Genomic DNA, 23718 nt, shown 5'->3' with positions numbered 1-23718 from the left:
ATATTTGATACTTTTAACATGCCCCTTGTGCAATACAGCTTGCATTCTTACAAAACATTTTACTCAAGACATCCCATAGTACTCAAGAAAACCCCCAGAAACCATTAGGTTTAAAACCTAAAAGGTACTGAACATCTGCTTCTCCAGGAATCCTGAAGGATACAAGGATAACCCATTTTCTCTGTGTTTGTCTTAATGTTGCTAATTGAAAAAAATATTTTGCCTAAGCCATGCTGTATATTGTCTTTTAAATACCATACAGTATGTACGTTTTCCTCTGTATGCAAACCTCCACCACCCTGATGTGACATTTTTCGTTTTCTTAATTGCTTTTGATGGTAGTGGTGAAGTTGCAGCACTTTTCTAGTAATAATATTTGCTTATTAATCATGTTCATTTATTTATCATAACAGTATGTCTTCATCAGCCAAAAATCTCAAAGCGGAATAGTGGCTGGAAAGATAATAAACTATGCTTGTTGCTATTTCTGAAAGTCAGACCTTGCTGTGTCACAAAGTATTCTTTTCATTCATGATTTTGATTACTTTTTCACAGCATTATCATAGTTGCCGCGGTTAGTATTTGTGCTTTGATGTATTAAGAGTAATAATTTCCCATGTCTCTTGCGTCTTAAAAACACATGAAATTGTTTTCTTAGACAACTTGAATACCCCTGTGCACCTTTGGAGTGGAAATCACTTTGTTTTCTGTTCAGTATGCAATGATAAATTCAGTTTTTATGAATACGGTAATCTAATCATTTTTATTGTTGTTTTTTAAATATATGGTGGAGTTGTTATGGGCTGTGGTCTTTATTTTCCTCCATGTCAGTAGCATAAACCTTAGATAACCTGTCTGCTCTGCATAACTCATATATAAAGTGGTAAAAATGGGGAAAAAAACAACCATGTAGTTTATCTAAAAGACAAAAATGGAACTTGGTAGATCATTCTGATAAATGCCATTGCTTTATGTAGTAACAGATTCTCTGGCCTAGATCCAGTTCAAATCAAAACAAATAAAATCAAACATCGCAGACAGCTTACAGGCATGCAAATAACTGACACCAGATGATTATAAAAATGCTAAATCAGTCACGTTGCTGTTATGTGTATATAAACATGTGAGTGTAATCACTATGACTCTGTTTCATGTAAAGCAATTTCATCAGCTTGAAGTTTAGTGTTGTCCAAAAGACTGTGGTCTGTTAAAAAATAAATTTGTAGCCAATTTGTGCTCGAATAGCAATAAGGACAGTTCTATTTCGGCACTGTTCAGATGATTGCAACTTTTCAACTTAGTGCTAAAGAATGTAGAGTATGGTTCTCATTTGATGGTGAAAAGTACTAATTCTTAGTTCTAAAATATTCTGACTGTTTCATTTGAAAGATACAAGAGATATGAGGAATATGATTCTTTTAGAGTACTATGTTTATGTTTGAAGTAAAGGTTAGTAGAGAGAAGTATGGATCAGTTACAAACAAAAAAAATGTTTTCATTTCTTATTTACAAGATGGTAACTTTAAGTAATAGAAATACCAGCTAAAAAGGGAATTTTGAAACAAGACCAAGCAATACTTTTGCATGAGGTGGCAAGCTGTGCTACACTAGAGTTATGCCTTTTTGACTGCCTTTAACTGCTCAAGTGAGGTTTACCACTTTTCCCTGTCTCCTTAAAAGGAAATGGTGGAAGTTAACCAAGCCATTCTCGGAAATAAAGCACACACTGTACTTATTGGTATTTAAAATGTGATTCAGCCAATTAAAGAACACGCTCTTACTTATGTGTTATGTAAATAGAAAGTTGTTCTCTTTTTAGCAGTGTTGCTTAGTGATCTAAATGGGAGCTTTGCACTTAAGTGACATTTACCTATCCAGTTATTGAAATGAGCATACAGTTCAGGTCTTGCATAATAAAAATGAAACTAAATGTATGAAGCAAAGGAACAAGTAATAGGTTTATTCCATGCTGAAAAGAGAAGAAAGAAAACACAACGTTTCGGCCGAGGAGCCTTCTTCAGGTGTGAGGCTGAGCTAAATGTACATAGGTAACAAATGATCAGACCAGATTACTGAACTCAATATGATTCACAGAGCACAAAGACATATCAGCATTTTACTTTGTCATGGTTAGTAAAAGGCCAGGAAACAAGACTAGACTGCAGTATTATTTTTGTTACTCAGTGTTCTTGTGTATGCTGAATTTATTGTTCTCAGGTATATTTACTGTGCTGGTTACATGTGCAAAAAAGTGTTCAATACGCACTTTTCTTATTAATATCTTATTAGACAATCAACACTAATCATGCTAGCTCACTGTAACTAAACACGATCATTTGTGTAGACTGATCCTTTTAGATTTTGTTCTGTCCATGGGGTCTTATTTGTTCATAGAGCGTCAAATCTCTTTTTCGTGTTTAGTATTGCATTGTCATTTTCTATAAACTGTTGAGATACTGATCATTTACATTGGCTCTTCACAGTGTCACGTCTTTATAATGTAGAATAAGATGGATGTTCAGAAAATGAGGGTCTGCTGTCTGTTACACCTGTTGTTATTGTTTATGTTAGTAGCTTCTTGTTATATGCTTCCTGCTTTCTTCCTGCACTTCAAGGCACTCCCAGGTGAATGTTTATTTTGTTTCTGTTTAGGTGTTTTGTTTCTGCGTTATCCTTCAGAAATACCGGTCTTGTATTGTACAGTTTCTCTAAAAGGTTTTCACCTCAGATGACCTTAACACTTCCAGGTGCACCCAGAGCACCTGACTTACAAATGCAGTGTCCTAGGTATTCACCCAAATAATAGTAGCCTATTTTCCGAGCTTCTAATGCACCCACCCTTTTAATCATTTGTAGTAGAAAATTGTGTTCCCAGGTGTGCGCAACTGCTGTGATACGACACAAAGAGAATCGAGTACAATTTGCACCACATAGACATACACAAAAATCCAGTGCAAACATAATAGTCTAGCTATTAGTACCACATAGCTATTGCAGTACTAATTTACAAAATGTCTTTAGTGGATGTTAATTTTTAGAATGTCTAATGAAGAATTTGATTAAATTCAAAGACTGAATATGTGGTGCTAAATAAAGCTGAAATGAAAACTGATCACTGAATGTGTGCCAATGACAAAATGTTGTACATTAGAAAGTCCACAGTTGTTTTCTGTGGTTCTGTGGTTAATGGTTATTCTGCAGAAAAGCTACTGCAAAATCCCTAGTAAAATGTGGAGACCAAATGATAGAAATTTCAGTCAAAGCATGAATAAAACCTGTTTACAAATCAAATACACAGAAAACACGTGAGTCACACCTAAGCACGATACTTAGTTTTCCTAAGTGTGTTGGTCCGGCCCTTCCTGTGACACTTACTGTACTGTATGTCAGTCCAATGGGTCTTATGGCTTTGGAAAACCTGGTCACAGTCAGCAAGTGGCATAGCCCAGATTCAAACCGGTAATATGGGGAAAACCTGCAAACAATATAACTCCCTAAATAGCTAGATGGACTGAATCCTTTGTAACCTCCTGTGTGTTCTCATTCACTCCTCACCCACACGTTGACAGGTTGAGCCACATGGGAGCACGGAAGTGTATTAAACATGCAAGGAAGCTTGGGAATGTTCGGATAAACAATGCTGCAGTCAATACCCAGTTTTTTTTATTTTCACTTAACAGTGATCCAAAACACATTCATGCAAGAGAGTTTTTTTTCCCTCTACACAAGCAGTAAGTCCTTGAATGACCTCGTCCAGGCATTTTCTTGAAATTGTTTTTGGAAGGGAAAGCTGTTGTGACTGATTTCAGCAGGACATGGAAAGTAGCTCGGCTTAGTAGGGCTATATACACAATATGTCTGTCTGCCTTACACTTAATAAAACCACTTTTGACTTGGGTATATACTGATACAGTGTGCAAAATATACAGAAAATAAGAGAATGTGTCTTTTCCTGTCTGCACAGGTTGTCAAAGGTTGCTGTTAGAGCTACTATTAGGAGTTATTAATATCCTTTCGGTAAAATGCTACACTTTGTGGAACTGTACGGAAATTAAGCCATTAAATGTATTTTCTTCCCCTTCTGTACTTGTTTGTTTTTAGCCAGGAGTCCCTCCACAGTGTGGTATGCTCAGACGCATTTAATGCGACATTTGTTGTTTTCTCTTTGAAGTTGAACAAGTGCCCGTGGAGCCATACCAGATCCCGCTGTCTCAGGCCGAGGTGCTACGAGAGGGAAGTGATGTTACACTGGTCGCCTGGGGCACACAGGTCAGTGTCACATGTCTGAACTGCACATGGGGCCCATTAATGGAACTTCAGAAATATGTCTTTGGGGCCTCACTGGGATAGAAAACAGAAAGGAGAGGCCTGCCTGCTGTGTTAAGTACTGTGACATTTATGCTTATAGGGAGGAAGTATGAATTATCGTTAACTCCATTAAAGTTAACTTTGCTGGATTTCCATCTGGTGGCTTTAGACCCAGCAGGATGTGCTGCTCAGTAAAATGAACTCTACAGTCATTTCTGATAACATTTTATAAATACAGCTACTGGATTAGGGTGTTTCTTTTTCATCCAGTGCCTCACAGAGTAATTCTTTGACTTCTGGCTATGTTGTCTTTGTTATGTGTTTTTCTTCGATGGAGGATTCACAGCTGGGCACAAGGTGGTTATGACAAAACACCACTGCTATTAGTTTTCCATATAAAAATAGCATTGGTGGTACCTGTTTTGAACTGGTGGTGAATCAGAGAATTATAATGTCGCAGCATTATGCGAGCCAAGATCTACTGCTAACAAGACTTACAGATAATGCTCTTTTCAATATTTAAATTGGCGAACATAAAATGTACTACTCTAGCCCTGTGTGATAGAGAGACTTTACAATGGCTTTTGCCCACATGACATTTTTCTCTCTTCTCCATGTTGTTGTCAGTGAATGTGAAATGTGACTTTCATTTCTGAACTAAACTGATACCAACAGAATGTGAATACCAGCAACGAAAACTACATCCCTGTCCGTCATATGCCTTAGGGTCTTCTGGTCTTGAGATAAATTGCTAGGAGATGGTACCTTATTGTCTGCTGCGGTATATAGTAATCACTGATTTGAAGTATTATTACATTTGAATTGCAATGACACAGAGAATAGTTTCTTAGGTAACAATTATCATGCCTGCTGGTCCATTGTCTCTGAAGCGTGTACTCTCATTACAAACTAAGAAACTTGAAGCTTTCTTGATCATCTCTGGGAGAGATCCTTATCAAGGGCGATGTATTTTAAGGATCTGCTCATGAGATCTGATGAGATACAATCTCATGGGGCGGTGCGGTGGCTCTGTGGCTAAGGATCTGTGCCTGTGGCTGGAAGGTTGCCGGTTCGTATCCCGCAGCCGGCAGAGGAATCCTACTCCGTTGGGCCCCTGAGCCCCTTAACCCCAAATGCTCCAGGGGTGCCCTATAAATGGCTGACCTCTTACACCAAGCATCTCTCTCCCTGTCTGTGTGTCTCATGGAGAGCAAGTTGGGGTATGCGAAAAAAGACAAATTCCTAATACAAGCAATTGTATATGGCCAATAAAGTGATCTCATCATCTGCCATGGTATATCTCCTCTAGTTTTTAAGTTTCATACACCAGGCTTTCACTGTTTTGTGTCTTCCTCAGACTTCTGTCTCACCCGCAACTTTACTGGTCTCCAACCTAAGTACGTTGGTCTCTGGCTTTCCTCTGCTTATATACTGGGAAATCAGTTTGAGAGAATTTCCCAATATCTCGCGAGAAATTGGATTGCGCTGCTTCATTTGCTGGAGTGATAATGCACTGTTCAGGGCTCTCATTTCAGATTTTTAATCTCTCTATTGTCCTGCTTTGTCACAACTCCGACAATAAAAAATCTCAGTCGTATTTGAGAGCCCTAGTTCTGAGCCTGAGAAAGGAAACGTGGGGCTGCTCAATCCAAAAGTGGTTTCTTTTTTCACTTCATTTTGTCTTGTGCACTGCCCTTCTTCGAGACTCCCTGATGTGTGACAAACCTACTGGCATGTTCACTCAGAATAACTCTTAGTGGAATGAGTATTGTAATAAATAATTCCATAATAAATTTGCACTCCATAATAAATCCTATTCTCTTTCTGAAATTTACACATGTAATAAAATATAAAACCATACACTTAAAAAAAACCCCAAGATAAGTGTTGAAGTGCCACATTATGACAAATTGTACAGGATATCATCTGAGATGGAGATACCATTTACTATTTCATGACAGTAGTATATTTTGAATTGGAAGTTCCACTTTTCTGTTTTTCCCAAACGAGTGATACTGTAGATATTTCTTTTCAGAAAGATATAAACATATTTGCAGTCAGAATTAAATAAATTATTCTAGAAGAAATGATTGTATGCACAATGTTTTACTAATGTGTTTTTTGAGAGTTTGGTTTGAAATGTCAGTTATATACATTGTACATTTAAATGAATGGAAATTTTCTTGCTCTGTACATTTGAGAAAGATTGCAGTTTCCATACAGTGTAGTTTTGAAATGTGTGTCATTTAGCTTATCTTTTGCGTTAGAGTTTTATTAAATACTGTACATTTGTCAGTTTCATTGACCTCTCAGCAGATATAAATATATCAGTTGCTTATCTAGTTTGCTATAGTGTTTTTTCCATGCATTTTAAATTTGCTGTAATCCCTCAGAGGCAACAGCAAGTAGAAGATAAAGACTTATCTACAGGGCAACTTTACATAGTGTTTATCATAATGATATTTTTAATTCTTTTCTAGAGTATATGAAGCAGGCTTCTTTCAGTCTAGGTGATAATGTATCTAATCTGTGATGCTGAAAATGATTATAATTACCTCCCTCCTTTGGATGAAGCTGCTGGCATTCTTAATCATTTTAATTCGTTTTGTAATAGAGCTTTTTACAGAGGTTAATACATTGTAAACCCAAGTATGCTTACAATTAGTTGTCTTGTACAGTGAGGGACACCTGCTGCTTGCAGTGGTGTATTCATTTTACTGGCTTTCATAATCCAAGAGAAATACACTTCAGATCATTCTTTCATTAATCACAAATGCATATAACATACACTTGGTATTTTTAAATATGTGTAAATTTGGGTTTGATGGTGTAGCCCAGTGGTTCTCAAACCTTTTGGACCGAGTACCACCCCTGATCAAATCAAAGCATCCAAGTACCACCTAAACGTCATCTTCTCATAGGACCCCCAGAAATTCTCAATGACTAACATGAGCACGCGTGCGCACACACACTCACATACACATATAATAAATATTATAATAAACTTTATTTGATATAGCGGCTTTAAAGGTGACTTCTCAAAGTGCTTTACAGAAAAAAAAAACAGGAACAACAACAATTAAAAATAAACAATAAAAAAGCACCATTTAATTGAGAGGGGTGAGCCTGTTTAGTCGAGCAAAGCAGATGTGAATTCATCTTTCGAGCCTTGATACAATTCACAACAGAGTCTAATAGATTTTAAATCAACAGGCATTTTCTTGACGGCAAAGGTCTCGCAGTGGATGTTGCAATGGTGTTCCAAAATCACACACATTCTCCTACATCCCTGTTTGCTGGAGATAACATTTTTTAAATACAATTGGTCACTTAAGTTCATAGCACGCATTCCTATACAATAGTATAGAATTACATTATAGCTCTTGTGTCCACTCAAGTATTAATGCACACTGTATCGTAGTACGTAGGCTGCGTATTCGACACGTATTAAAATAGAAAATATGAAAACCCATCCCGATTTTTCAGTGCACACAACAAAGTTCCAGGGTCATATGGTGTACCACCTGGCGTTTGAGAACCACTGGTGTAGCCTGTTGAAAACCCCTCTCAAAAATCAAACTTTTTTTCTTATATCCAGGAATGAAAGTTCTTGATCTTATGTGCACAATAAAACTTGCAAGGAATCGCTATTTTTTACTACAAAAGTCTATGAATTTTGAATGTTCAAGTTCAAGTTTATTGTCATTATACTCATACACAGGTATATGGTATAACGAAATGCTCTTTAGTTAGCTCTCAGACGGTACGTAGTACAAAAAAACCAACAATACAATTGTGTGAGAAAAGAAAGACAGAGACAACAGGCAATGTGCAAAACTGCAACAGTTGTGCAAAATCATTCACAGAATGAAATGTGTGGAATCGTATTAATTAGAACTGATTGAGATTTTATACCTGTTCATTTTTAAGATTTTCTTGGCTAACCCAAGAAAAGTCATTTTCATTGTGTTTTCACATCACATATCACCTGTGCCAACATTGCCCCAATGCACTTTATTGAATCATTTATGAATGTTATTATACGTCTTTAGAACTACACTTGAGGGATTGTCACCACCGGGGGACCTTTGCAGAGATTAAAGCAGTTCTGCTGCTCTGCCCTGTATTGTGTGTGAGTGTGAGCCGTTCTCAAAGTTTGTATATGTCCCACCAAACATATATGTTGACCTTCTGCCAGATCCACCTCGCCCAGCAGAGTGCACTCCAGACCTGCAGTCTTGTTCATTGCACACTCTTCAACCAGTATTTGAAGGCAGATGCATAAGTAAAAGTGCATGACCTTAACTCAGTGTAGAACTTGACTTGCACCTTTCACCTGGAGTTCTTGCACTGATCACCCGTTCTTGTACTGATCGGTATCTAAGTTCATCATAAATCTCCTTGTCACCTTTCCTTCTGCCCTCTGGGCCTTTGTTACCTTTGATTTCATCCCCTGTTGTCATTCATTTATGTTTTGGCCTTGCCTCGTTGCACTTCTGTAATAACTGATTATACCCCCTTTTAGCTTGTCGTCTTTTTCTAAAATGCACCTGAAAATGTAGTTTTTTTCCTTTTCAAAATAATAATAATCATAAATCATAATAATAATGAAAATAAACTTTTTAAAATACTGTAAAGGCATGATATCAAAAATAGTATATTATTAACTTGTGCTAATTAAGAATTAATAATAATAATAACAATAAGTGCCTTTACAGTATTTTAAAGTAGCTTCTCAAACCACTTTACAGTAAGAAAAACGATAACAAGGACAGGTAGATAATGAATTTAGCACAAACAAAAACAATTGTTCTTAAGTAAATTACTTTTAGCAATTTGGTTAAAAAAAACCTAAGCATTAAAAAAAACCTAAGCATTAATCTGTATCCTGTTGTAAAACTAAACTTTCTTCAAACGGAACAATTGAAATTAAGATTATATAGTGATTTTTAGAATTAATTATTGAGTTCAGGAAGGACTTTTTTAAAGTAGTCACAGAGCATATAACTGTGCTTCCAGCATTGTACTTTTGTCTGAGTGGAAAAGGAAATCTAGAATAGAAAGTGTTTTGAATTAACATAATTAACTTCTAATTCATAATGCGCTGTCCTTGTGATAAAATAGTTTTTTTTTGCCAATTCAATATCCAGGTGTGACTGAAAAGTCATGTGGTAAACAGTATGTACTGCAGTTTGTTTCTAGCATACATTTGGGCAGTGGAAATGTTAACATTGCCTGTACCTTTTTTGCATACCCGATTGTGTGTAAAACTTGAACAATACTCTTTTCTCAGGTCCATGTTATGAAGGAAGTCGCAAATATGGCACAGGAGAAGCTTGGAGTCTCGTGTGAAGTCATAGACCTGCAGACGATTTTGCCATGGGACACGGAAACGGTTTGCAAGGTAAGGCGGCACTATCAATAAATGAAATCGAAATAAGAACACTGTACTGTATGATACTGTATGGGTTTCATCTGATTTCAAAGAGACGCATGAAAAGAGCTGCAATGTAATTGTGGGTTGAAAATGTGAATACACCTAGATTTGTTTCACTGTAGATGTGTGATTTTGACTTTACATTTGAAGTCACCCAACTTCCAGCTGCCTGAATATGGTCACAGTATCATATTTTTCACAGGGATTTGTACATGTTCATAGGGCATCCAGCACATCCTTTTAAATGTCAAAAGTGCTATATTGGGGTACCGACCATGCTTTTAGTCAGATGACTAATTCACACATTGCTTTAAATAGCACAACTTCATTAAATTGGATGTGTATGTGGGTATTTTCTCTTTCTTGGAGTATTACAACTGATGTTAGGAGTTATAAGAATATTAGAGAATAAATATCCCACCAATCATTTAATATTGTTGAAATAGTACATCTGAAAACTTAATCCAATGGCACTGTCAGTGTTTTAGTCATTTAAAAAGTATCATTGATTTAATTAGAATAGAAATTTAAACTGTCACGATGCTAAAGAAATTATAAAATGAACATATAACTTGAACAAATATTAAGGGAATGTGAGTATTAATTAGCACCATGTTACATCCCAGTGTGTGTTCCATGTGTGTTCTTGTTGCTATGTTCCACACTTCCTCACTTTGATTGTTCTCCCTCCCCCATTGGTCCATCATTACACCATTGTTTCCATATGACGTCATCATCAATCAGCTTCTCGGCCAATCAGAGTGCAGCTTATTCAGTATATAACTTGGAGGTTGTCAGAATGACAGGGCCTTTGTTTGACTTCGGTCCTGCTCGGCTCAGCTTTGGTTTCATTTCGCTTTTGGTTTTGCTTCAGCTTCGTTTTGCTTCGTGTGTGTGTGTGTGTGTGTGTGTTTTCGTATAGCTTCGGCTTTGTTGGTTTGTTGGCTTGTGTTTGTCTTGTAGTTTTGTTTGTTTGTGTTATCCTTTATTTAGCCATTACCTTGCCCAGACATATTGTATCAACCTCTGTGTTCTTTTGTACCCTATTCCTTGTGTCTACTCTCATTTTCCCTTATTGGTATTAGTAATTCACTTGTGTATTTGTGTGAACTTTTGTGTATAGGGTTAGTTTAGGTTGCTGGGTACATTCTGCACACATAGTTGGTTTCTGTTTTAGTAACACTAGTTTAGGACGGGTGAGTGCAGTTTGTCTTGTATGGTTTTGGGTAGTCAGTGAAGGTTAGCTAGGGTGTTAGAAGATGCCAAATACCAAGTGTTTTGGGTTTTCTTTAGTAGTCAGGTCAGCTTTCCCTCACTTTCTTAGCCAGCTCCATTTTGTTTGATGTTTTCTTTTCTTTGGCACCACTCTAGTTCTCTTTCCCTGTGTGTTATTGTGTCCTATTACGTACCAGTCACTTATTCATCTTAAAATAATCACTTTTGCACCAACACTTATCGCGCTTCCTAAGTCCCTCACCAGAACCCACCTGCAACCAAAAACTATCCTAATTGTTACACCCCTTTACCCCTCGACACTTGGGGTCGTAACACACCAGCTGTTCCACAGTGCTGGAAAGCAGGACAATCACAGAGTGTTGTAAAAAAACTTAAACACTTTAAGTTAGAAATAATATCCCCACACAGTTCTGGTTCTGGAAAAATAATGGTGTTCTTTATTTAAAATATTACTGTGAAAAAACGTCTTGTAATGTTTAATTAAAAAAAATGCATGATCACACAAAACCCACATTTATTTCTGCTTATTTTTGTTTTGCCTCTTGATCTACAGATTTTAAAATGTGAAAGAATTCTCCTTATTTTGCTTTAAAGGTCAGATCTGTTAGGTACACAGAAGTCATTGAAAGAAGAGGTCTTTAGTATAAAGTGAAACTGTTGGTCCACAGGTACTGTGGGACTGTCCTTCTGGTTTATAGCCTTAAATTAGCATGCTGGTTATAGGCATTTCTCTAGAGATTTTCTGAATCTTAAATAAAGCAAATTGGTCTGCTGGAGAGTAATCTTCCCTGAAACATCAGGATATTTTATTTTGTTGGCAAAGTACAGGAACCGTGCTGTCACACAGAGGATAAGACTATGCAGTTATTGAATTTTTAATATGCATAATCAAACTGCTGATAAAATGGAAACAAAACATTGTGACACCTTAAATGTATTTTACTGCTTTAGCAGATGACTAATTTACATACATTTACAGCTAATTTTATTCATTTACTAATGCGTAAATTGTATGAATCAATGGCCAAATTGATTATAAGCTCTCATATGAAGCTGAGTGATTGTAGGAAGTGAACACGATACAGAGATATTGAAGAGAGTTTACTTCACTATTGGAAAAGGTTTTTGAGCCATCTGCCTTGGTTCATAAGAGTGCTAGTCTTAAAAACATTTGTGGACATTAAAATATATTTATAAAGTAACATAAATGCCACACTATCCTTGCCTAATCACTCCAGCTTTTTGTACCCTGAAGAGGATATATTTCTGTAATGAATGCTGGACATGAAGCACACAGTAATGAAATACTGGAAATAATGGACATGAAGTGCACAGTGAATAGCTGAGTGGCATGTGGTTTAACTTATTGCAGGATGCATTATTATTTTTTTTCGTCATAGCAATAAACATATTGGGAATATCAGATGGAAAATCTTCAGTATGAGTTTTACATTCTCATTTAATCATTCTGTTTTGAAGAAGATTTTGAGCATCACATGATTGATCTTCTAAGCTCATAAGTGTTCCTGTCTGCTAAATTAACCTTATAACCAGTCCTTAAGGCTCAGAATGAAGTTGTGGTTGCAGACTTATAATTAAATAACAAGCCCAATTGGAATCAATTGCATGTATTATTTTGCTGTTACATAATCTGAAATAAATATAGGCCTTCTTGGTCATATGTTTTTTTGTTCTGACACAACTTTCCAAGTAAACGTGGTCATTTTAATCTGTTTACAAAATTTAACTGGCTCCATGATGCTACATAAGGGTGTTTATATGCTTTGTTGATAGCATGCTTCTGGTGCTTTCTTGTTCTCATCTTGGGGGGCGGAGCGGTGGCTCTGTGGCTAAGGATCTGTGCCTGTGGCTGGAAGGTTGCCAGTTCAAATCCCGCAGCCGGCAGAGGAATCCTACTCCGTTGGGCCCCTGAGCAAGGCCCTTAACCCCAACTGCTCCAGGGGCGCTGTATAAATGGCTGACCCTGTGCTCTGACCCCAAGCTTCTCTCTCCCCATCTGTGTGCCTGTGTGTCTCATAGAGAGCAAGCTGGGGTTTGCGAAAAGACAACTCCTAATGCAAGAAATTGTAAAGGGTTAATAAAGTGATGTTATTATTATTATTAAAGGAATGTAGCCGGCTATTTCAAGGCTGTTTTAAAATTATTTTTAACTTCTTAAATCTTAAAAAGGTATCATCATCATTTGGCAAATCATGCCTGTTTTCTCATTCTGCCCTTAACACCACAGATTCTTACTGACTGCACTGAGCTTTGGATAAGATCGAGTACATAAATTGCTATCAAATTAATGATTATTTAACAGGTTAGTTGTTTGGATTTGGATTTGAATTGTGCTTTAATTAACCTCTTAAAATTTATTCTGGTAATTATATATATATATGTTATTTTAAGATTAAAGCTAGACATGTTGCCTAAAATGAAACATGGTACTGTAGATGGGTTTTCCTGACTGACATTAACCACTTCTGATGAAGTCAGTCAGCGAATGATCAGAATCCTTGCCTTTGACCACTTGAAGAAGTAAGGCAAAAATCAGCTAAGTGCTGTCTCTGATATTGTATAGTTATTCTAGAAATTTCATAAAAATATTCAATGCTCATGTAGATCTACATAATGGTACAGCTTTGAGCAAAACTTGGGAGGTAAAGTCTATGATGATATATATTTACTATGTTTTTCATCTGAAATATAATCTGAATGTAAATTGTGCAGAATCTTCTAAAGCAAGTTCTGTAATGTTATGTAGGATATTTTTAAACAGTCTGTAAATTATTTTTGCTAAGAAGTATTATTAAAATTCACCAGTTTTGTTTAGTGAAGTAGTCTACAGTTACACTATTTTTTAGAAGCAGTCTGGACTGTTTTAAAGTCTTCAGCTCATTTTGAATCTGCTGCAATCTAACTGTGAGAAACAATTCGTTTTTTGCTTGTTTTAGCACCTTTTGTTTTTTCAACTACCATTATATAAATTATGGGTCTGTTAGTTTTAAATAGCAATGTAAAATATTGCACAGTCCATTTTGACCACAACCTAGACCACAACAATAATTAATAATAATTGCTTACGTTTATATAGCGCTTTTCTAGACACTCCTCTCAAAGCGCTCTACAGGTAATGGGGACTCCCCTCCACCTGCACCCCCACCTGGATGATGTGACGGCAGCCATAGTGCACCAGTCCACTCCCAACACACCAGCAGTGGGGAGGAGAAAAGAGTGATGAAACCTGAGTGATGATTATTAGGAGGCCATGATTGGTAAATGCCAATGGGAAATTTGTCCAGGACGCCGGGGTTACACCCCTACTCTTTTCGAGAAACACCCTGGGATTTTTAATGACCACAGAGAGTCAGGACCTCGGTTTTACGTCTCATCCGAAGGACGGCGTCTGTTTACAGTGTAGTGTCCCCGTCACTATACTGGGGGCATTAGGACTGCAGGGTGCAGGGTGAGCGCCCCCTGCTGGCCCCACTAACACCTCTTCCAGCAGCAACCTTAGTTTTTCCCAGGAGGTCTCCCATCCAGGTACTGACCAGGCTCACACCTGCTGAGCTTCAGTGGGTTGCCAGTTGTGAGTTGCAGAGTGATATGGCTGCTGGCCATATTTAAGACCTCTTTAATTAATTAATGAACTATTCTGAATAATTTTCAAAGCTTTTATAGTGGAGAAATATACTAGGAAAAAAACAAAATCCCTCTTTTTTTGAGTATTACAGTGAATTCAGCTACTGTATATCGTACACCACACCAAATATTTTCAGTCTGTGTACCGTTAGGTTGTAAAAAGAATAACAGAAAGCAATTCTAAAACCACAGTAACCTCCAAATGTATCCCTACACTCGATGAACTGTAATTTAAAGTTGATTTACAAAAAACGGTGCAGGTGAATGTCAATATTTTCGATCACTTAGGAATTAAAATTAATCAAATGTATGAAAACGACTGCTGAGTGTATTAATAACATTATCAGCCTGTTTCCATACTTACCAAAGGGTTTTTGTTCCTCATGTTTCTACACAACCCAAATTTTACATTGGTTCAGGATAACCCCTTCTTTTCTGTTGCGTAAACATACGGTATATAATTAGCATTCATGATGTTAATAATTGAAACCGTTTTGCATACTGAAAAACATTTTGAACCCCTACAGTGGACTAGGGTTTTATACTTTTGACTTGCTGTATTACTGTTCATATCCTAATACTTTGAACTGTGTGCATACACATACTAATACACGTATGATTGATTTTACGTTTTGAAGGGAGGAGAATAGAAGGGTCTAAGGTGGTTGTTATGACCATATCTTGATGTTGGCTATTCACTCTATGTGAGGAACCTAACTGCAGTCTACTGGAATTCAAATAATTAAACACAAACTATAACATACAATGAAGAAATATACAATACAATAAATAATGAACATTGGAGAGTGAGAATTCTTTTAACAAATTCAAAAATATTGTACTGTGCATAACATTATCCTACATTTTACTGTTCAGTAATTAAAAAAAATCTACAGTTATTATTAAAAATAATATGATCACTCAACTGCATCCCAGACATGATTGCAGTACGGGTTACCTTGATTCACACAGGTTGGTAAAGAAAGCAAGTAGACAGACAAAACAATACAGCGTCATCGCAGGAAATGTCAGAGAGTTGTCTGATCTCTGGTAAAACATTGTCAATGTCATGGACTCTGTTAATGATTATAAAAATATACATAAGACCTCCTTGGTTTGATTGTAGAGAACTTTACCAAGACAATAAATCACACCCAAAGGCAACAAATGACAATTTAAAAAAAAAACCTGTGTTATCAGTATATGAGGTCTCCAAACTGCCTTATGCAGTTGAGCTCCATTGCAACACACAAACAGAAGACATGAAGTTTCTTGACAGCAACTGATTGACTCCATTCAAATATGACTTTATGATGTGGCAGAATGAAACCCTAGGTTTTTGGACAATCTCAGTGGAAATATAATTAGCTCAAAGATGAGCCCTTCTTTGAAGAAGATAAATGTATTATGCTGTAGAGTTTTTCCTCTGGTGACCAAGTTAGAACTAAAAAACGGAGTATAACATTTACTACATTATTTTTGCAAAAAACTGTCATAAAGGTCAAGCCTGGTTACTAATAAAATGTATTATTTGGTTATCAGTACAAAGCATTCATCAAACTCAACAATCAAAGGTTAAGAGTTATAACTTAGTGTTCTCAATTAGGTATCACAGTCTATAGTAAAACATTTATGGTATGAGCTGAGCTGAGACCACAGGCACATATCTGCACATCGAGCTGGAGAGTTTCTTTAAGGAGGAGTAATCGATTATTTCTCATGCTACAGAAAGCGCCTCTTAATCAAGAATAAAACCTAGATGATTTTAATCAGCTCTCCACATCAGGTCTCAAAGGCAGATTCCCAAACTCATTTTTATTGATACATAAATGATTCCCTCAAATGCTGTTGATAACTAAAGTGTGATTTTGTTCTCAATCATTCGAATCACATGCCTGCAAAGACTGCAGCACATCCTTCTTCCATTTACAAAACCTGGTTAAGACCAATTCTTTCTCTCCCTAACACTGGGAAATTAGTTTCATCTCCTCGGGACATACTGAAGTTTGTTTGGTGATGATTCAGATACTCCAGCGAGAAGGCCATTGCAGTAATCAGTTCTACAGAAGACAAATGTGTTGACCAGCTTCTCTGCTACAGTCAAAGGCAACATAAGATGTAGTCTAGCAATATTTCCGAGATGGAAGAATTATATTTTTACAATATTCTGCACATGAGGGTCAAAAGTCAAGCCAGGATTAAATAACTAAATTCTTTCATTCTGATTGAAATACAAGCACAGAGCCATCTACAGATAGGGTTACTGCAGGTGATGCGAGGTGCTGAGAATGTCTTCAGTCTTCAGTGGAAATTTTTTCAGGGTTTTCCATCAGAGATACAATTAGAGAGTACAGCAGTAGTTCCGTCAGAGTCAGGTTTAGTACGGACATAGACTTGAGTATCACCCCCATAGAAATATATGATAGTTATAGTCATTAAAGTAAAATTCCTGCTGTAAATTGTAGGTTGATACAAAGCTTCCAAATGCTTAATCTGTACTGCTGTATATAAAAACGCATGCTGTTTCATTTTTCCCCTGTGTTACTTATACAAGTTATTTCTTCCTGTGCTGTGCTCTGCTGGACAGGACATTTGTTGGAATAGGAGCCTGTTTTCAGTTCCATATCTTTTAAGAACTGCAATAAAATGAATGATTTTAAGAACTGCTTAAAAATGATTGGCTTGCTAGCACGAATGTGGCTGCCACCTGTTTTTTCTTCTCATGTCTTATGCTGAGAACAGCATTCCTTCTTGAACAGTGAGATGGGTAATTGTGCCACGTCAGAGCCTAATAGATTTAGTGAGGAAACTGAGAAGAAAAGCTTTTTACAGTCCACATATAAAATAACAGTGAAAGTGGCAAAGGAGGAGACATCTCTGGAAACATTTTAACATTCTGGTTATATGAAAAGGGAAAATGACAGTGTTCTGTTTTTATAAATTTTATTATGTATTCAAATAAAAATGTGGGCCACATTTCACATTTCTTTTGATACCTTTTCTCCAGCTTAAATGAAGCTGGAGTTCTCAATTACACTGTGTCCACTAGAGGGCCTCGTATAACTACAGTGCACTATACTTTTAATTGATTTGTTACGTGCTTTGCATGTGTACAATAGGGTTTAACCTTTTTTTATTGATTTTAAAAGGATTTAAAAAAATATTACAGTGATAATTTTGCTCTTGAAAATATCAGTCTCCTTCTTAAAAAGGTGGTGGTTTTTGTGCTTAAAATATTTTCAGATTAAACATAACCACAGTAAGTTTTTCTTTCTTATTTTTTGTAAAGAATGTACTCTTCTATGTGTGGATGTTTGTAGACTTTTCACATGGGACCCTGTTTGCAGATAAACAGGTTTAATTAAAGAGCCTCCTTCCTGAAAATAACATATAAACAGAATTCCCATAGCTTATGTATGACACAAAAATATTTCTAAAAATTTAATTTGTCTAAAATCGAATACTCTGTAAATGAGAGTAATTAACTGTGATGCCAGATTAATTAACTGTGGTGACAGAATTACATTTTTTACTTTTTGTACAGGGTTTCTTAAAACCAATATCAGAGTGGTCCCATTGCCATTAAATGTATGAGTTGTAGACTCTTGTCAATTAATACAGTGCAGGTCTGTGTAATAAATGTGAACTAGGATTATGTTTGGACTGTGTTTGGTTTGGCTGGTCTTGACCTGCCCCGAGGGGGTCACTGTGGGTAGGTGAGTCCAGTCAACCTAGGCTGATTATAGTTCTCTTTCCTGAGTGCAAGCACCAATCCACCATTCCTGTGGTTTCTCAGCAAAAATCACAGCTTGGTGTTCAGAAATCAGACTTGAGATGAAGATTGGAGCATTTTGAAATCTAAATTGAATTTAAAATAAGGATTTCAACTGGCTAGTTTTGTAGATGTATTTTTTTAATGATGCTCAGTGTATGCATTTTTTTGTTCAAGGGAACAGCTTTGAAAACTTGAGATTTATATATTTATACCAGTAAAATATGCATGTGCTTTTCAGATTGTCTTCTTGAAATTTTCTTTATTTTTACATCCAACATTTTACTTCTGTTCCTTCTGTTCAAGAATATTATCTTGCAGAAACAGTCTTTGTAATCTCATGCAAAATGTCTGTGGTCTCCTATCCAGGTACTGACCAGGCTCACACCTGCTTAGCTTCAGTGGGCTGCCAGTTGTGAGTTGCAGGGTGATATGGCTGCTGGCTATAATTAGAATTAGACAAAGCAGTTAGAAAATGAATGGATGGAATATACTGACCTTGAAAGCTGAACTATCATGGTAAAATAAATTCCTTGATTAAAAGAATGAATTCATTCCTTGTTCTTGTTTCATTTTATTTTCTTGTTATTGTTTTTTTCTCTCTTTCTCTTCTGTATTACAGACTCCTTGGGTCTGGAAGGGCACTTTATAAATAAACATTGTTATTTTTATCATTGCTTTGAAAAGAGAACCATTGTTTATGGTGCTCTAGTTAGTACTATTTGTTAGCATTGTTACCAACTGGAACTTTTGTTTAGGCTGGTTTTTGCAATTGAAAAAATAAATAATAATAAAGGAGATGAATTAGAGATCATCACCATCATGTAAAAAGTATGGCATGGGACTGACTTGAAAACGTATATAGAAATATAATGATCTCTGCCTTCCTTGTCTTAAGGTTACTTAAATTTCAAGTAGAATGACGTTTGACATAAACTAGCCTTGTGCAGCCGTCATGGCAGAACATGTATTTGCTTCATCTTCCAGGAGTCCAACTCTGTGCTTACAAATTGAGAACAATCTTGAAGTGACTGATAAAGGGATGAAATTTCACCTCGGATATGTAGCTTTCTGAGTTCTTGGTGCTCCTCACTTGGCAGCTAACTCTAAACAGAGACAAGCATTCTGGTAGCTTTGTTTAGATGAAACATTTTAAAATTAAAGGGAAACATTCCTGAAAGAGCTTGACAGAAAGCCCCAGTTGCTTCTTTTCCTGAACTTTTTTATATGGATGCAGGAATAGAATTGTGTTTTTCATCCTGTGAAACCCTTCTTTTGTTCTTGTGTCAGGGCAGACTTGAATTACAAGCAGAGATTTGTGTGGTAACTAATAATCACAGAAACCCCCCAGAAATGAGATGCTAAATTATACTTACTCAGTCCTGCTCCTATGTAATGATGTAGCATTTCCTTATATACTGTATTTCCTGTTATTGCAAACTCTAGTTTGTGTGGTAATCAGATGCTACCGTTCATTTTCATTGCATATTACAAGCCTATTTCTTGTTCCTCCATGAGGTACTACCATGATAAGCAAGTTACTGTTTTTCTGGAATTTTGCCTTTTTCGAACAAAAAGCAGTTATGTAACAGGGGTGCTTACCTTGTGGTGCTGGAGTATCAGTTATAAAGTTAAAGAAGTCTAAGTTGTTTGGTTTTGGTCATTTTCTTCTTCTAAAGTAATAATTCACGAGAAACTATTGAAACTGAATATGATATTTTGCTTGCTGTGAATAATGTAAAGGGCTACTAATTACCTGAAACATGAATTTGTGTTTGTGTAACTCTGAATTCCTACTTTCAGTTTGAAAGCCAAATTATACCACAATTATCTTGCCACATTTGAACAGGTTTAAGGCATAAATGAAAGGACACAACTGTTGGCTGTACATGGTCAGGCATCTTTCTTCTTTGAGTCAGTTGTACCTAGTATAACAGATCACAGCTTCAATAACACATTGAACTCCGCAGTTAAGCAGTGGTATGATGTGCCAACCCATTTCTTTCCATAAAACTAAGAGTGAGCCCTGATACTTAGCTTTGTCAGTGCCATGCTTCAACAAACTGAGCCTCCCGTTTTCCCTAACAGTGTGTAAATTTGTCCAGTTAAATATGCCAAACGTTAATGCACCATAAATGCATAAGTTGAGCAAGAGAACTTAAATATACTATTAGTACAAGCTTTATTAAATTTAAAGAAAATCCTCCAGTGTGCTGCAAAAATTACAGAATCACAGAACAGATATAATGCGTAGACCAAAGTAATCTTTTAATGTGTTCTCTTTTGGCTTTTATAAATGTGCTACATTTTTAAAAAATTGTTCTCCATTCCTTAATGCAGGCAGTTCTGTGTAAATTGATCAGTTGTTGTGCTGCCTGGCAAGTGGCCAAAGGGGTAACCACTGTCAAATGGTTACTATCCAGATTTTGTATCAGTTCTAGTTAATCTCAAAAGGGCATTTGACATTTTGGCATAAAAGTTTTAGATCTGACTGCTGAACAATGCCAAATTTGCCAAACAATGGTATTAATCAATCAATAGGTACAGTGATAAAAAAAAATATTTGTGTTTCCTAACACAAACCTTCTGAAGCAGAAGCTACTAATGACTAAAAAACTGCAAAATGGCGTTGAAGATGTTTCAGTGGGGAGCTGCGTCAGCATGTTTTGGCTGCAGATGAAGTGGTAAAGGTTAATTCCACACCGAATCACCACACCTGCAGAAGTCTTAACCCAAACACTGCTCCTTCTTTTGTACCTTTCAGCGTGAAATTAACCTTCACTTTGCCCTGTGCATTCAAATATGTTACATCCTCACGTATTGGGTACAAGTTCATATTTCATCCACGATCTGAAGAAGGGACACTTAGGCATGAGTAAAAGCCCACATCCACCTAGATTAGAAGATTTAAATTTTAACTTTGTCAAAAAGCATGTATTATCAGTAATTTAAAACAACTCGTTACAAGCCATGTAGAATGTGCTGGTAAATATATGAATTTACTTATAATTGAATGATGAAAGTTTATAGCTTGTACTTATTTCTTATTTTTGTATATATATAGTGGGCATAGGCTGTATAGTTGTAGCTTCACCTATCCTGTCCTATCCTCATCTGCAGTATGCCTGTACCCCCAAGAGCTCTATCATTAGTAATACGTTGATAATCATATTACCAGGTTCTGTATGTAAATAGTATATAGGTCACAGACGCATTTCCTGATGTTAAAGACCAATTAAATCCTGGATTATAGTTAGTCACCTATGTCGGGACAATCTAGCCAACCCTAAAAGAGCCTGCTACAAGAATATGCAATAAACCTTCCCTTGTGTTTTTGTTTTTGCTTTCCTGTTTAATGATGCACTGTCATGCATTTGAAAACTTGGAATCTAAACTTAATAGCCTGTGGATAATTTGATATCTTTCAGAGTCCTGAACAATGTGAAGTGAGAATAAGCGAAAGGTTTCTGCTGTATGAAATGGTCCTGTAAATGTAAAAGACGTTCATTTTAAGGATAAACAAAATAGTTAGTTTGCCATGCCAAACCACTTAGAATGATTGGATGATATAATGTGGAAACTTTGCTGCATCCCACACTAGACCAATACATGTTTTTAAAATAAAAATACAAGTTTTATCATAACAACAGCATGTTACCCAGTTACTGTCAGCTTCAGTCCCTAAATGCAAAGTGCTTTTTACCTATTTTATTAAGCTTTTAAAGTTTTGGTGGGCGGCCATAGGAGTTATTGATGAGGAACAAGTTCTGGATCTCCCTGCCATCTGCTCTTTATCCTTATTCTCTTTCCATCTTAGTTGGATTGCCATGCTATAGATTAATTCACTGTTTAATGTACCAACGTTTAAAGACTAACATTTCTGTGTATCACGTCTTGAATGATTCAGATATTAAATACCTGGGCAGCACAGTGGTGCAGTGGTTACCGTTGCTGCCTTGCAGCGCTGGGGTCCTGGGTTCAATTCTTGGGGTGCTTTCTGTGTGGAGTTTGTATGTTCTCCCCATGCTTAAATAGGTTTCCTCCAGGTGCTCCAATTTCCTCCCCCACTCCAGCCGGTAGATTAACTGGGAGATTAATTCGCTTCTGCTGTGAGTGAGAACGTATATGTGTGATTGCCAGCCCAACTAGGGTTTAAAGGAACAAGTAATAGGTTTATTCCATGCTGAAAAAAAGAAGAAAGAGAACACAATGTTTCGGCCGTGGAGCCTGATACCTGAAGAAGGCTCCACGGCCGAAACGTTGTGTTCTCTTTCTTCTTTTTTTTCAGCATGGAATAAGCCTATTACTTGTTCCTTTGCAGCCTACGCATGCTGACGCAGCTACCCACCTGAACTACATCTAGGGTTTATCCTGCCTTGTGCCCATTGCTTGCTGGGATAGGCTTCACCTCCCCCCTGGGGCCCTATATCAGATAAAGAAGTTAGAAAGTGGATAGATGTTCTGCACTAATAACATTTATAAATGGCTGGTTACGCTTTTAAATATATAGTTCTTACCCTCTCCACCCATTGACAATATTGGTAATGGAATTTCAATAACATCTGTGCTTTGGGCTTCTGTACTCGGAGATTCTGTAGTTTTCTAGAGAATTGTATTACTGTTGTGGTCTGTGTTATTTAATCCATTTAGAACAGGTCGGTATTAGAAATTCTAGGAATGGATTGAAATTCCTAGTAAAGCAAATGCTTCTGCTGAATGTGCTCTTGGATTGATAAATGTGTGCCAGAGAAATGCCCAGTCCGTATCTCTTGTGTCCCCTGTAAGTGCTGAAAACTATAGCAGAAAAGAGGCACACAAGGCCCTACTGAGGGTGTGTGTGATTATCTCTAGTACTTGCCTGGCTGTGTGGGTGGTGATAAGAGTTATTGATGTACAACAAGTTCTGCATCTCCCTGTTATCTGCTCGTTATCCTTATTCTCATTCCATCTCAATTGGATTGCCATGCTATAGATTAATTCACTGTTTTATGCTAATCTTAAAGATATTTTTGAATTACAGAGCCTGATAAATACTTCAAAATGATTAAGAAGTCCATACATTTAAAGACTAACACTTCTGTGCATCTGTCAGGTAATATCTATTAATTGAAGGTATATGGCTTTCTTGGTTTGTTTGGCACAGAAGGAAAACAATTGTGTGGTAAGCTTGTTAGTGTGAATATTTTTAATATAAGAATATTATTTTCTTGATATATAACTTTTTAGCATATCATTAGACTGCCAAATATTGGATTCTTGTGCTGGTCTGTCCTCAAACTATATGGTGATTTGAATTAATGCAGAAACACAGTATAATCCC

General features: G+C 36.6%; 1 protein-coding gene across 1 annotated transcript in view; it reads left to right on the top strand.

Annotated features, from left to right (window-relative positions):
• Positions 1–23718, top strand: part of bckdhb (branched chain keto acid dehydrogenase E1 subunit beta) — a 117517-nt gene that overhangs the window by 38037 nt on the left and 55762 nt on the right. Inside the window, exons 7-8 of the mRNA XM_088934267.1 lie at positions 4172–4269; positions 9602–9712. Of these exons, the coding sequence (XP_088790393.1) occupies positions 4172–4269; positions 9602–9712 (209 nt within the window). The remainder of the gene's footprint in view (positions 1–4171; positions 4270–9601; positions 9713–23718) is intronic.

Source organism: Atractosteus spatula, chromosome 2, assembly GCF_055471065.1.
Source record: "Atractosteus spatula isolate fAtrSpa1 chromosome 2, fAtrSpa1.hap1, whole genome shotgun sequence".
Classification (NCBI taxonomy): domain Eukaryota; kingdom Metazoa; phylum Chordata; class Actinopteri; order Semionotiformes; family Lepisosteidae; genus Atractosteus; species Atractosteus spatula.
Note: the sequence above shows the minus strand (reverse complement) of the source record. Positions and strands in the feature narration are given on the sequence as shown.